Genomic DNA, 15,376 nt, shown 5'->3' with positions numbered 1-15,376 from the left:
AATATCAACACTGATACATTCCTTTGTTGAAGCGAGAGAAAGTCTCAAAATTAAAGCTGAAACTATTATTTGATTAATCGATGGACAGAAATTAAGTCGACAAGTTTGCTGATCTTCCATCGTGATGATCTGGACTTTTAATTTCTTTTATGTGATAATAAGCTGAATATGGACTGCAGGCCGGGCAGTTGTAATAAACATTTTTCACTACTTTCCAATATTTCATAGACCAAACTATTAATCGAGAAAATAATCAGCAGAATAATTCCCAAAGCCCTTGAGCAGACAATCCTTGTTACATCTACTTATCTGTGCACTGAACACATGTAAGGACGAATAGCAAAAGGTGTGGTGAGTCACACTAGCTTGTCTAATATCATCTAGCAAAACTGTATTTCTCTGCTTTTCCATGCATACAAATATGTCGACACAAACACTCCGTTTGGTATTGCTCATCCACCATCTCAACCACACATGCTAAATGTACAAATGTGAAAGGACACCTTAGGTTCATGACTTCACAAATAGCATTTGTTCCACTGACATGGTTGGGTGCGTTTGTTCTCCGTGCATGTAAACAGATTATTCAGTCTATGTGTTGTGTGCCACAGAAAAATATTACATATTTCTTCACATACAGCAGCTCCAAACATTTCCATTACAGGGAATGTTATGGAAAGAATTATGGTTATATGTGGCACTTAAAGACAGTATTTTGTCGGCTTAACTCTTTGCATTTAAAAAAAAAAAAAAAAAAATTGAAACTGCCAAGGAAAACAAACTGGACTCTATTTGTTATTAAAACTGGCAAATGAAATTATCACACATTTTCTAATCAGTCTCTGGAATAAACAACTAATCAGCATGGAGATGAGAACTGGTGAGTCATCCAGGGCAGATGATTAGCTGTAAATTCACTCATTTACTAAACCTCGGTTGATGAACGGCGTGGAGTCGAGCAGAACGGAGAATGGCGTGACAAAAGGAGACACCAGTGCGTCGCGTGGCGTTTGGAAAAGACAGAGAAGAACGATATTTTCTAGAGGTTTCATATTTCTTTCATTAGTTATTCTGTTTTGGGTGAGGTAGGTATTCTGTATGGAGCGCTTCCTCAGCACTTCTTCTTCACAGGAGGTGAAGCTATTGGAGGAGTCAGCAACTTGGCTACGGCTAAGAGCCCCGCACCGGAGAGCTGCCGCATTTGTCTCCTCATAGGGACGTACTGGGTCTTCACAGTTGCAGCAGCCCCCCCCCCCCCTGTTCAGTTGCTCACTAGAGATTTTGCACATCCCCGGGGAAAAAGGCACACTTTCACATTTGACATTGTACTGTATTAATGATGAGTCTAAATCCTGCTCTGACTCCTAGCTAGGATTTCTCCAAAGGCTGACACCAACAAAAAGCAAAAAGTAGAGAACAAGAAATCTGGGAAATCTGTAGTCGAAATGGCAGCACATTTTCAAGCACTCTATGGTGATTCTTTGTAGGATTTCTTACTGCATAATAAATGGGCAAAAAGTCGTTTTAAAACAGTGACAGAATGTGCTGGAAACACACTAATTCACACAATGTGAGACATGTGACCACGTCTGAAGGCCAACGTGCTTACAGCTGCTCTGAACTACCAGAACCGCATGTTGTAAAATACTAATGATAGACGCAGGGAGTCATAGAAGCTGATCTTGAGTGGCAGAATTACACTTCTTACTGACTGCATCTCTGCTTGTTTCCCAGTCTGCAGCAACTTAATCAGGTTCTCCTCAAACAACTTAGTCTGAGTAATGACAAGTCAGCAATGAAATGGTCTCTCATGAAACCCAGCTGGACACGTTATTGGATAACAAGGGCCTCACAAACGAGATACTCGAGATATTATCGTTACGTAGTGGAAAGTGCAAGAGACGACGTCACTTTGTGAGGAGAACACACGCTGAGAAGAACGACTCTCAACCCAGAGCAAATCACTTCCCTCCGTGTGAAACACTGAGCTGTTCAAAAGAGTCGTTGGTGGCTGACTGACTAAATTTTCATAAGGGAAAATTCTCGTACAGCAAAGCTGATGTGTTACATGACTGTCAGCTCTGAATCCCCTGCATGTGTGTGGGGACTGAAGCTCTGCATTTCTGTTCCTGCCTCTAACACACTGAATCCCATTACAACACTCTCAAACCAGAGAGAGAGAGAGAGAGAGAGAGAGAGAGAGAGAGAGAGAGAGAGAGAGAGAGAGAGAGAGAGAGAGAGAGAGAGAGAGAGAGAGAATACACAGCCAAGCCCCCCCCCCCTTTTGCTGTGCCCCGCGATGTGAAGGATGCCCTGGGCATTAAGGGAAACGATGCCTCAGACTCCTGTAAATAATGCAAGTTTGGATGTTTGGGTTTTTTAAGCACTTGCGAACATGAACTGTTCTCAACCCTTGGCAAGTAGGAAAAATGAGTAAGGGCAGGTACATCCAGACAGGGCAAGAGCAGGGAGGGAAAAATGTCATCAAGTGTTGAAAAGACTGAGCGAAGGAGGAGAGCGAAAAAGAAAAAAGGTAGAAAGTTCAGTCTCTCAGTGAGGGCATTAGGCTTCGAGGCATGAAGAGTATGTTGGCAGAATGTCTGGTAGAGGTTCAGTGATCCATCAAAGCAAAGCCTGTCTTTCCATCCTGCCTGCTGGAGAGCCTTCCATCTCTTGCCTTGCCTTGCAGTAACTCCCCCCCACCCCCTCTCTGTCTCTCCGTTCCTCTCTTTCTCTCTCCCTCTCTCTCTCCCCACCTTTACAGAACGTCTCCTGGGGTAAGCAGTACTCTTATGCCCTCTTCAAAGCCATGAGCCACATGCTGTGCATCGGGTATGGTGCCCGGGCACCCGTCAGCATGTCTGACCTGTGGATCACCATGCTGAGCATGATTGTAGGCGCCACGTGCTACGCCATGTTTGTGGGCCATGCTACAGCTCTAATCCAATCACTGGACTCCTCGCGCAGGCAATACCAAGAGAAGGTAAGAACCCAACAGTGACACATTGTAATAGTTACACCTGAGACTGAGACAAAAGATGAGGTTTATATGATTATCATGATACTTGATGTTAGTAACGTTTAAGTAATCCTTTAAGAAGGGAACTGCATGGTGTGACGTACAACTCATTCATGTTTTGTTGTTTCAAGGTAAGTAATGTTAATTACCACTGGGATGGTCTTAAAGTATTAATCTGAGGGTTTTGCTCTTTCGGTCTGCATAAAATCCTGCTCACTGCAGCTCGACTTAAATAAATTAGGTATTCTCTCAGTGGCCCTGTGGACCAATGGGTTGAGCTCTCATAGATCACAATATCCGGGGTGGTGACTAGGAAAGAGGATTTTCTCCCCCCAAGCAGATCACACAAGGCCAGTGGGGTGAGGAGGTCCATGAGTTGGACCGACCAGCCACCTCACTGTCTGTATGATGCCAGTGAACATTTTATTCTTCCATTTCATTTTAGTCCCTATTACATCTTTTTTTTTTTTTTTTTTTTGCATAGAGGGTGATTATCCAGCATTTCAGCCGAGCCACCATCTGTGATCCTGCTAAGGGGCCTGGGCAATTCCCAGAACACACGGCCATGACTGATGCGCAGTGTGCCCGCACGCAAGAACCTGAGTTTAACTCCCAAACTTTTCCTGCACTTGTGCTGCAGACCATGTACATACGCCATTGTAGGGCAGGGGTTTATAGGGCTCCGTGGCATGTCTTCATCCACTTCAGAACTACGGTCGTGATTAAAATGAAGAGATGACCTTTAACTTATACAGTAACAAAGATGATGTAAGCTTGGATATGCTGATTATGTATTTACGATTTTTTGTCAGATTTTTCTTGTCAGATGAAACAGTTTCAAATCATTTAAAGACACCGAGTTGAGTGAAAGATCATGTCTTATGGCTTTTGCAGTCATATTAATTTCAAATTTGCAATGTGTAACAGAGCTGACACAATGAGTCAATTACTAGAAAATTAATCTGCAATAATTGTAATGACATATAGTTATGGTATAATTTTTTAAGTCACTTTTCAAACATTCTTTGTTTCCAGTTTTTAATTTGTGAGGATTTGCCACTTTTCTGTCTCATGTGATAGTAAACCAAATAAGAGCTGCAACAATTAGTTGATTAATCAATTAGTTCATTGCCAGAAAAATTGATCTGCAACTACTTTGATATTCAATTAATCATCTAAGTCTTGCTGCCTTTGTCTATGTTTTAAATCCTTAAACTGGATGTCTGGCTTTTGGACTGCTGATCAAACAAAACAAGTCATTTAATAATGTAACGTAGGATTCTGGAACATTAGATTTGACATTTATCAATATTGTCTGACATTTTACAAATGAAAAACAATGAACAGATTAATATATAATAAAAACATATTGTTAGCTGCAGCCCTTCACTGAATTGCTTTGGGTTATCAGGCGCACTGAACAAGAACTTTGATGAGTCGAGGAAAATTAAGGCTGCAACTTTTTTCATTATCAATTTACCTGCTGATTATTTTTTTCAGTCAATCATTTTGTCTGTAAAATGAGAAAATACTGGAAACCATTATAATTGCCACGAGTTTTGTTTGACCATACATAAAAAAATCCCCATAAATGACACAGAACAGCATCTTCATATCTAAACAGGTTGAACCACTGAATGTTCAGCACGTATGCTTGAAAAATTAATGAAATTATTATTTTTGTCAGTTAACTAATTGATTAATTTACCGATCATTTCAGCTCTACAGCAAATATATGCATAATAAAAACGATCGTAGTTGCAGCCCAACTATCTATATGCACACACAAACACCCACACACACACACACACACACAGTAAGGCACAAAGCACACATCAGTTATCCTGCTGGAGGCTGTTGCCATAACTCTTATTGGAGCATCAGTGGAGTCACCTTGGCTGTGACTATAACAGCTCATGCTAAAATACCACTTCATTCGTTTACACCTTGCGTATAAAAGCATTTAGTTGCTATCAATTCATTCTACAGTGAAACGATGGCCTGACCTTGCCAGCCTCTCCCATGGTCAATGTGATTTAGAGAAACCATCCCTCTGTAGTTTTGGCACAGTGCTAGTACTTAAAACTCGTCATTTAACGCAATCTGTTTGCTGTACAACTACTACAACTACAACAAAGTACAACTACTATAATATTGTACATCACTGGACCAAGTCATCCACAACTCACAATTTAAAAAAGCCTCAATCATGTAAGGAATGTAGTCAACTAAAGACGCTGGTGTCAGTGAGATGCCTGCAATACTAACCATTCAATTTCACTCTCATCTCTCCCTGACAGACTTCATTTCATCTTCACACCAATTATCAGCAGGTTCACTCAGTGACTCAAGTGTTGATTTACACCAAACCAGAAAAAGTCAAGGCACTGCAGGACAAAAAGATGCCGATGGGGTGGGATAGAGAAAGCTCAGTGAAAGACCTTTCAGTCTGAGGGGATAAAAATAATCACTGCCAGGTACACACAGGTATTTAATTAACAGTATGGAGGTCATTTCTGCACGAGCAGGTTTTCATCATAATAGAAAATATAATTTTTCACCATCAATCACTAACAGACGCAACAGCACATTCCACCAAAAATTAATGACAGCAGGTCGCCCACAGCAAACAAGTCAGCCGTTCGAAGTCACTGTTTGAATTAGTGACATGTCTCTTGCTCAGTATGTGATGTACATCTGCTTCACAGCAAATCTGCTTAATCTACATCCCACTTTATCCTTTCAACATCCCCCCAGGCATTGAACTGACAGCTTTGAGGCTGTGAATGCCATGTTCATGGTAACAGAGCCCCAGTGTGGAGCCAGATTCAGCTCGGGCTGATTTGCTGCATGGCTGTGCATATCAGCAGAGCAGGCTGAGGAGCAGCAGGGATGGGTTCAGGGTGCTCAGCCTCTAGTCATTACATCTATCTCTGCCGCAGCTGGGGGGCTGGAAACACGGATGGATGTGGGTGTGAGGTTAGAAGTTAGCTAAGGACAGAGAATGTTTATTAGAGGGACTGAAGATGAGAAAGGAGGAGAAAGATTTATTCTTGTCAATAAACTCTACTTAGATTCCAAAAACATATCCTGAAACAACTTGTTATAACGCAGTTTTCATGTTCGGTTATGTTCAGAACAACAGAAACATGATTCAAGAGAGAAAGTTCACGATTCAAACAGATGGAAGGAAATGCACAAAGAGAAAGATATAGAGGAAGAGAGGAATCAGAGAAATAGTACAGAGTGGGAGAGAGGAAATGAGGGTGTAAAGCATGTATGATCACTGCCTGCTGTGATGCCCTGGTGCTGAATCACTGTCAGCCAGCTGCGTGTCATTCAGTAGCCCAAAGGGTTATTCTTTAAGACGTGTCCAAGATGTGCCTCATTTCATATACGCGGCTTAGAGTCCAATGTAAACCTAACTTCACTGCTTCTGTACCCTGGAATAGTGTACTGGTTAAATGAAGGTAGAAGAAAAGACTCAAAACCAGTCAGTAAATGTCAGTTGTGACACTAAAGTAGCACATTGACTCATCATCTACATTTTGAGGCATCCAAATATATAGATGATACGAGCAGCCATGGTAAATAATACAGTACTTATTCGCTTTCTTTGCAAGAGTTACATGAAGAGCAGAATAACACTTTAAGGTCTGTGACGATCTAAATGCGAAGTTATGCTAGCAGCTGGTTAGCTTGGTTTAAAATAAAGACAGCTCACAAATTAACACATTATGCCTTGTTTGTTCCATCTGTACAAAATCAAAAGTCACTGCACTAAGAAATAGTCCAGCACAGAAACCCATGCATTTTTACATTTCTTTTGGAAAGAGACAGGCTAACTGTTTCCCTGTGTATACAGGCTTTGTGCTAAGCTAAGCTTAGAGTCTCTTGGAGGGAACTTCATATTTTCTGCACATAGGAGAGTGGTATCAGACTTCTCATCCACCCCTTGGAAAAAAAAAAGAAAAAAAAAGAAAAAAAAAAAAAAAAAAAAAAAAAAAAAAGAAGTGAATAAGCATGCTTCCCAATATATCAAACAAAATGGCTCTTGTAGATGACACAGATAGGTGTCAAATCACACAAAAATAGAAGTGACACTGTTTCTAAAAAATATGGTGGAAGGGAAGATTTTGAAATTTCATCATGCAGAGGGAGAAAAATCGGGGAAATTGAAACTCCAGGAGAAGAGAGAGGAAGGAGGCAGGAAAATCAGAATCACCCACTGAAGAGATGAGAACGGAAGAGGGATGTGTGTTGAGTGTGGTGGCGGGGCTGTGGGGTGACATTACTTTCTGATTTGTTGAATGAGTATCTCGATGGCATCAGCTGGAAGGAACGCCAGGCTGTGGGCGCAGGAAAAATGAACTCACTTCACTTTAATTTAAGTATGAAACTGCCAATCAGATTTATTTACTCATTAATTAAAGACATCAAAACGCCATTCCGGATGGTTCCGACCCACTTTAACCCCTGTCAGACCTGAAGTATCAAGAATGTCATGTCATGCTCAGTGCCACGTTTGCCTCCCTGGTAAAAATAACCTAGCTGAGCCACTGCTGACGCTCTCCAACTTCTCAAAATAAATCAATTTCCCGCAAACAAAACCCTGGCCTCTTATCACCTTTCTGCAGCCGGGAGGGGAATCAATGAGGGAGGCATTGTTACTCAAGTGTCTTCTCGCTCGCTGACAAATTTCATTTTGAGGGCCCTGCCTGCGTCACACTGGCCATAGAGCCTGCCACTGGACCGGGTTTCCAACCTCACAGCTGCTGTTGGCTCTCACCTACTGCTCCACTGTGATTACAAGAGGCAGTGTGAGAGACAGTGTTTATTTTCAGGTGTCAGGGCCTTGGACTGGCCGGGAAGATCGTGTTCACCGGCCGGTCTGCAGCAAAACTCAGTGAGGAAACAGAGACTGATCAAAATAGAGGAGCCAAAGTGTTTCCCCTCTCCCTTTCCCTCTGCTTTGGATCAATAACTTCCTTCAGGTTAATGCGGACAGAATTTTCTTCTCTCACTAAGATTCAACTAATTACCACAAACAGGACATTTCTCACCTCTTCGTCACTGGCAGTATTGCACAAGTGGAAAAGTCCTGCATCCAACCATGAGTGCACAGGCACACGCCATCTGGCTCTCTCACAGGGAGACCACAAAACTTTTCATCCTCTCTTCTACTCTATATATTTTCTAAAATATTTCTAATTTTCTAAAATCAATGGTTTGTATTTGTTCTAAATTCCCAGCATCTCTTTGGGATTTACAGTATGTCCCTCTAAACCCAGGGACCTGAAATATCATTTTCTTGTTGTACTTTGTATGTAAAGTGCAAAAAGTAACTAATTAACTATTTAATAATTTCACCAATGATTTAAATTACAGCAAATATAACCAACTTAGACTTCAGTTGTGTAGTAACTAGTAACAGTAGATATATCCAACTAATTTTGCCAGAATAATTAAAGTAAAGATAATTTCATACAAAATGGTGCATCTGATATGTTTCCTTTCAGTATGAATTAAAATAGCAAAGTTGTGTGTTCTTTACATAAAAATGAAAAAGGATATAAATATAAAAATAAAATAAATAAAAATAATTTTGATGTGTAACAAAATTTTTATTTTTATTCCACCATTTTTAATAACAAAAAGTACTAAATACTAAATTATTTTGAAATTCTACATTATGATTCTTCTACTTAAATGTGTCCTGAATGTGAAGTTAGTTTAAAAAATGTCTGATCATTAAATTATAATGATAATATATTATCACTTTTTTATCAATTCATAAAAACTTCAGCAGTTACATACATTTCAATATTAACCACAGGAAATAAAAACAAGACAATCAGAGACAAGGGACACAGGAGTTAGAGAATCCCTTTGACATCTCCTTGGATTCTTGGCAGACCCTATTAATCAATACTGTCCTCAATACTATTCATGTTCTCTGAATGAGAGAAACCACAACAAAATATTCAAGAGAAATTATGCAAATAATTACCACTTTGACAGTCATGCAATCCCCTACCATCTGTTTCGTAGTCTCTGCAGCTCTGAAATCTCTCCAGGATATCAGGTTTACCTTGCTAGTTCACATTAGATCATAGCTCCGTTGCCTATTAGAACTGGGCTTCCTGCACGGCTGAGATAATCAGAACTGCTACCTTGGTCTGACATAGCCCCGGGCTTGTACTTGTTCCTACTTTCCTTCACCACCTGCCTCCCTCGTTCTGCCTCTCCCTCCCCACACACTGAACCAGGACATGGCACTGTGACTATGTGAGAACACGGCTTGTCCTCAATACAGAGACACAAATACACAGACTGTGAAGACCACGTTTTTTTAATGCAGCTTTGCTGTTTATTCAAGGTGGACTCTGAAAGCCGCTGCTCATTTCCATTAATTATAAACACTGTCATTAGAATATTATTTGGTGTTTTACATATTGATGCAGCGACTCTTCACTGAACTGCTGTCCATCTGCTTTTCTTTGCCTTCCCAGTACAAGCAAGTGGAGCAATACATGTCCTTCCACAAGCTTCCAGCAGACATGCGACAGAAAATTCATGACTACTACGAACATCGCTACCAAGGCAAAATCTTTGATGAGGACAACATCCTGAGTGAACTCAACGACCCGCTCAAAGAGGTGAGACAACTTCTCTCGCAAAACCCTAAACAGAATTTAGGCATTTGCTCTTTCAGAAGCTTCTTCACTCTGTTTGAAGGCTTTAGTTTTATTTTTGGAACAGATAAAAAGCACACATATCAAAAATCTAAAAAAGTTCCTGACAGGTAAGCTGTCACACTGTGGTTTTAGTTTTAGAACATGAATGAGTTTATTCCCTGAAGATGAGGAGTGCATCTTCATTTGGCACCTTTAAATGTGCAGTACGTGAAACTGAAATCCAGCACCTGTCATCTCATCTTACAAGGTCAAGGAGAAAAAAAACAAAAAACAACAAAACAGATTCTCCTCAGCATCCTGGGTGAACCCGGACTGAGCATCCGTCAAGATATGAAAATGATTTGTGCAGAAACAAACCTCAGTTCCAGAGCTGCTGAACGATTGCTGTTTTATTTGCAAGAGTCTGATGTGAGCAGTGTAGCACAGATAAACAGCCGCACTACTGCAGGATCAACCGAGCATACTGTATATTATTCACAAAGAGAGGTAATGAGAGGGAATACTGAAGTGACCAGTTTTTAACTTCTCATATCAGCACATTACATGGGTGTTTACGCACAGGGATATGGGAAAGGAGAGGAATAAAAAGCACAAGCAAGCATAGAGATCGTGACCATCTCTCATGTAACCCCATTAAGTCACCTCGCCGAGTCGAACATGGAGGCGTGGGGAGTTGCTGTATGGTCCCAGACGCTCACAGGGAGGTGCAGGGATTTAAAAGTATGAACTACAACAGAGAAAATCCTACAGGCTTAGTTCACCGTGCACAGCAAGCAAAGTTAAAATCTGCATGAAACGAGTGTCGCACAATGAAAGCTATGCCCATGGGACCGATGGGTAAAAACAAACTGAGTTGCACCGGAGCAAAACAGGACACATGAACCAGCTTACGTCACCAGTTTGCTGTACAACAGTTCTCAGGATGTGTCAGTTATGGATTATTCAACAGTCTCTTCCTCGCAGAGAAGGTAAATTTATACCTTTCATGCCAAGGACCATACATATAAAAGCTGGATGAAATCATTATGAAGAAACCAGATCCTGTAGTTTTGCTACATTCCCTCCAGGTTTCAGGCCACTTTTTTCACTTTGTCGGATCAGCCTTTTTGCACAGGAAGAGCTAGTTTCTTTCTCATCTGATGACAGTGGTGGAAAAAATCATTCAGTTACTTAAAACTACTAATAAAAGAGTATTTAAATCAAGTAAAAAAAAAACAAAAAAAACTTATCAGCAGAATATAGGCTACTCAAAGTATCAAACATATTCATTCCACAGAAAAGTGACCCCTATGATTGATGATTTATTATATGACATTATTAGATCATTAATACCGATGCATCATGTAGCATTTCACTGCCGTAGCTCAAGTCAGGTCAAGTAGTACTTTATTCATTTGTCATTGTTAAAAACAACAAGACAGCGAAGCAACTCCCAGAGCACATGATACAAAAGTACAAAAACAGTGATAATAATAATAATTAGATATTATATTATTATATACTAAAAAACAGTTTAAAGTGCAGGTTATGGCATGCAAGGTAATGCATGTAGTGCAATCATGATGTATGGTTAATGTAAGGCTGGTGGCAAAATGAATTAAGAAAACACTTCACTCATCACTGTTTAGCTGCTGTAAAGTTAACATGAAAGAAAGCAACTGTTGTTATTGCTAGAATTCAGATTGATCATTTTCTGTATTAGACCGACCCCACCCCTCACTCCTTTCTTCCTTAGACCACCATTTTAAAAAGCTGATGACTCATTCTAAACCTTCAATGCCACGCTGCTAAATGAGCTCGTTTTTGCCAACTCCTATTTGAATAATGTTAGACTCAAAAGGAACCATTTACAAAGAGAAAACTAAAGCTTACTCACATCTTGATTCATCAGTGTGGCACGACTAATGGCACTTAATGGCCTATTTGGCTTGTGGAGTAAACCGAGTGGTGATATTTCTTTTTTAAGTCCCTACCCATAGTCTGTATCTTCGGCCCCAGAAATCAATTTCTGCAGCTTCAATCCGACCCATTCCAGGTAGAGTGACTGAGACAGAAGCACTGTAGCTGAGTCGGGCTGATTGCTGCTGAGTGGCAGCACGTGGTGTTCCGGCACAATTTTTGGGGGTTGCCAAGTTATAGGTCATTTTGGGATCAGAATCAGCTCCACTCAGCAGCACTCAGACTCGCTTTGGGACAGAGGAGGACCATGAAATCAGCCCAAGTATCTTGCTGGCTGATTCAGGCATGTCGTTTATCACAAGATTTAGGCAGCTGCTGGCTCAAGCAGTTATGACTACGTGGGATTTGCATGACAACCCTGTTTCAGTTTACAAAACAACTTTGGCTTCACATTTTCAGGGGAGGGTGGGTTAAAATGTAATGATTAAAGATATCAGTAACCACAGATAACGTTCAAATAAAACTGAAGACCTGTTGTGACTGGACATCTCTTCTTAGTAAAAATATCATATTGTATTTTTTTAATATACTTTAGGCAACCTCTAAAAAATCCTCTCCAAGAGCCCTTTACTTGTTTGTATTCATTCTGCTTTGGAACTTGCAGGGAATTCAAATGTATTTGAGGCCAGTAATCCATCAAACTGAACAGTTTGTTGCTGGTATGCAGCTGTGGTCAGAAACCACTTTAAAAACTCTCCGTGGTGTTGAATTCAAGGACGCTCTGACATCCAACAATTGATAGTTGGCTGAAGTTCTGGTCTAGGAAAATCTTTTGTGCAAAGACACACAAGCAAACATGAACACCATGTAAAGGAAAATTTGGTTGTTTGTTGCATTAAAAGTTTTGCCGTACAGCGTCCATGTCTTCGATTTCAGATTTCCCACTAATGCACTTTAATGCATTTTCCCAAACTGCACTTGCTTGCAACTGTACGACAACACAATGACAAAGTGACTTTGATGAAAAATAATAAACTAAGAGACAAAACACACATCGTGATGGATTGCCTTGTCTCAGGCAAGTTTCTATAAAGTTGATTTTCAAAGTGAAATAAATAAAGAGAAAATATAAAATCTATATCAATATAATAATGTGTAATCAGCTAAAAGCCAGACTGTTTTGCTGTTCTCTCCGTCCATCCAACCCACCCACCAACCTTTCCTCTGTCTCGCTACCTCTTATTCTCCACCATATGACAAATCTTTAAATAGGCATAGCCAAAGATTGTTTCCCCAAGAGGACTCCTGGCTGGGCATGAAAACTGCTTACTATCTAATTCATTAGTTCTGGTGCATGATTGAGGTCAGAGCCCCGTGGCATTAGCTGACACCGGCATCTGAGGCTGAGCTAACATCTCTTTGCGTCGCCCTCATCTAGCTAGCAAGCGTCCCAGAGATTGGTTATCTCTCTGTTAATGTCCTGTTGTCACTGGAGGAGAGCTATCCCTCATGGGAGGGGGTCAACAACAACACACCGCCGCAGATGCCAAGTGCCCCGGCTTTCCATCTGCACAGCAACAGAGATGTGTGGGTAAACAGACAACAAGCTCCTAATCTCCTGCTGGGTCTGAGGGGACAGGATGAGACCAGAGAGATGGCCTGCAGCCGGCACCAGAGGGCAAACTCATCAGGATCTGACTCGTGTGCCAAAAAGTTTCTTCTCAGGAGTGATGGGAAGTGCTTTAGAAGTATTAGGGATAAAGCAGTAATATGCATCCAATTCATTTATGCTTGCAGATAACAGCAGCAGAGATGAAGGATTTGTGGTGGCGTTTTGTGTCTGAGTACCTCACTGATGTTCATTTCTCATGTTGTAGGTGGAAATAAAAGAGATCTCACCCGTTTCCTTTTTTTTTTTACCCTTCTACTAGGAAATTGTCAACTTCAATTGCCGTAAGCTTGTGGCCACCATGCCTCTGTTTGCCAATGCGGACCCCAACTTTGTGACGGGGATGCTGAGCAAGTTGAAGTTTGAGGTCTTTCAACCCAACGACTACATCATCCGAGAAGGCACAGTTGGGAAGAAGATGTACTTCATTCAACATGGTGTTGCAAGCGTCATTACCAAGTTCAATAAGGAGATGAAGCTGACTGATGGATCATATTTTGGAGGTAAGAACAAATATGCAACAATATGAAATGAAGTTTTGATTGATTTTTGTTTTTGCCTTTGATTCATTTTTCAAAATGCAAATCATGAATTAAGGGTTTCTGCTGCCGTGCAAGAGCACCGCAATCTCAGCCACACACACATTCCGACAGTATGTTCATACAGTTATATATTGAGACATGAGTCTAGCCTGAGGTCTCGCGTTTGATGCTGTTTGAAGTTAAGTTATTGTAGATGTAGATTCTCATTAACCAGTGTTGGACATTAGTCAGCTTCCGCAGTTACATAACCTCTCATCTGGTTGTTGGAGTAGGCCAAGGCATGGATCAGGCATCCCTTAGGACACACAGAGGTTCCTCCCCCACTCTTACCCTCACACACACAGACACACACACACTCATACACATGCATGAAGTCTGCTCCCCCTCCACACGTTCCCGCTGCATATACTTGGCAATAACAAAGCAGCTACTGTAGATGTTCACATTGTGTAAAGTCAGAAGATATTCCCTCATTCTGTTCTCTGCTGTTCTCCATCTTCCTCTCTCTTTCTTCTTAGCACGGGTCGCATTCTCTCTCCGAAACATTATGGATATCATTAATTTTTAAAATGTCAAATGTAATTTCATTGCACGTTGTTTACTCGGACAAAATCTGCAGGCAGACATTGTCGTGTCTGTGTGAAAGCAAAGCAAAGTTTCCTATTTTAGAGGCTCTTGCATATTTTATCTCATGAGTTCATCCCCACTATGGAGGGAGACTGAGGAGTCTAAGAATACCTTCACTTTGGTGTGTCTGCTGCATGCAGTTCATGTCTAACAGACGAGCCAAGGAAGACAGTGAATCAAGAAAAAGAAACGATTCATCTTTTTTCTTTTTTTCATGCTTGTTCAAACCACAAGATTGCTGTCATACACCCTCACATCATGCCACTCAGTTTGCAGAGCTACTTGCTTTAAATATGGGACTAACAGAGGACCCAGGGCATCTTAAATTCAGCATAGAGTGGACATGTCACACAGTGAGATATGTGGCAGTTGCAGTGCAGCAGTACATCTCATTCAAACAATTCATCCTCTGGTATGTAGCTCAGAGATATTCTGCTAAAGAATCATTGTCTGGATAAAACCTTCGGCCAATGAAGCTCTGACAAATGGATCTTACTGGCAGGGAGTGTGGGCGCATTTATCAAACAGTTTGAGATGAAAAAGAAAAGAAACCAGCAGCAGTTTAACTGGCTATCGTTTCCATTTAGAGGAGGAAAAGTAATATCAGTGGTGAGTAATTCTGAGTTTTGATAGTTTGAAGCTCAACTAACAGAAAGTCAACTTTCTCTTCTGTAATAATCACACTGTCGATTAACACTTTTGACAGAGTAAATACAGGAAAGATTAATCCCTTTACAAAGCTTAAACTTCTTATGTATCTCCTGACGGTCTTTCTGGTGCCTCTAACCTCTAATTAACTGGAGTAAAGCTTCAACCAACTGTTATTTTCGTTATTGATTAACATGTGGATGATTTTCTTGATGAAATGATGCAGTGTTTTATCCAAAAAATGTCTGAATATAGTGAAATATGCCTTTCACTT

At 40.7% G+C, this 15,376-nt stretch overlaps 1 protein-coding gene across 1 annotated transcript in view; it reads left to right on the top strand.

Annotated features, from left to right (window-relative positions):
- hcn1 (hyperpolarization activated cyclic nucleotide gated potassium channel 1) overlaps window positions 1-15,376 on the top strand; it is a 64,275-nt gene that overhangs the window by 36,532 nt on the left and 12,367 nt on the right. Inside the window, exons 4-6 of the mRNA XM_022762868.1 lie at window positions 2,765-2,983; window positions 9,532-9,678; window positions 13,548-13,788. Of these exons, the coding sequence (XP_022618589.1) occupies window positions 2,765-2,983; window positions 9,532-9,678; window positions 13,548-13,788 (607 nt within the window). The remainder of the gene's footprint in view (window positions 1-2,764; window positions 2,984-9,531; window positions 9,679-13,547; window positions 13,789-15,376) is intronic.

Source organism: Seriola dumerili, unplaced genomic scaffold (genome assembly GCF_002260705.1).
Source record: "Seriola dumerili isolate Sdu_G_001 unplaced genomic scaffold, Sdu_1.0 BDQW01000450.1, whole genome shotgun sequence".
Taxonomy (NCBI): domain Eukaryota; kingdom Metazoa; phylum Chordata; class Actinopteri; order Carangiformes; family Carangidae; genus Seriola; species Seriola dumerili.
The sequence above is the reverse complement of the archived record's forward strand: the minus strand, read 5'-3'. Positions and strand labels throughout refer to the sequence as shown.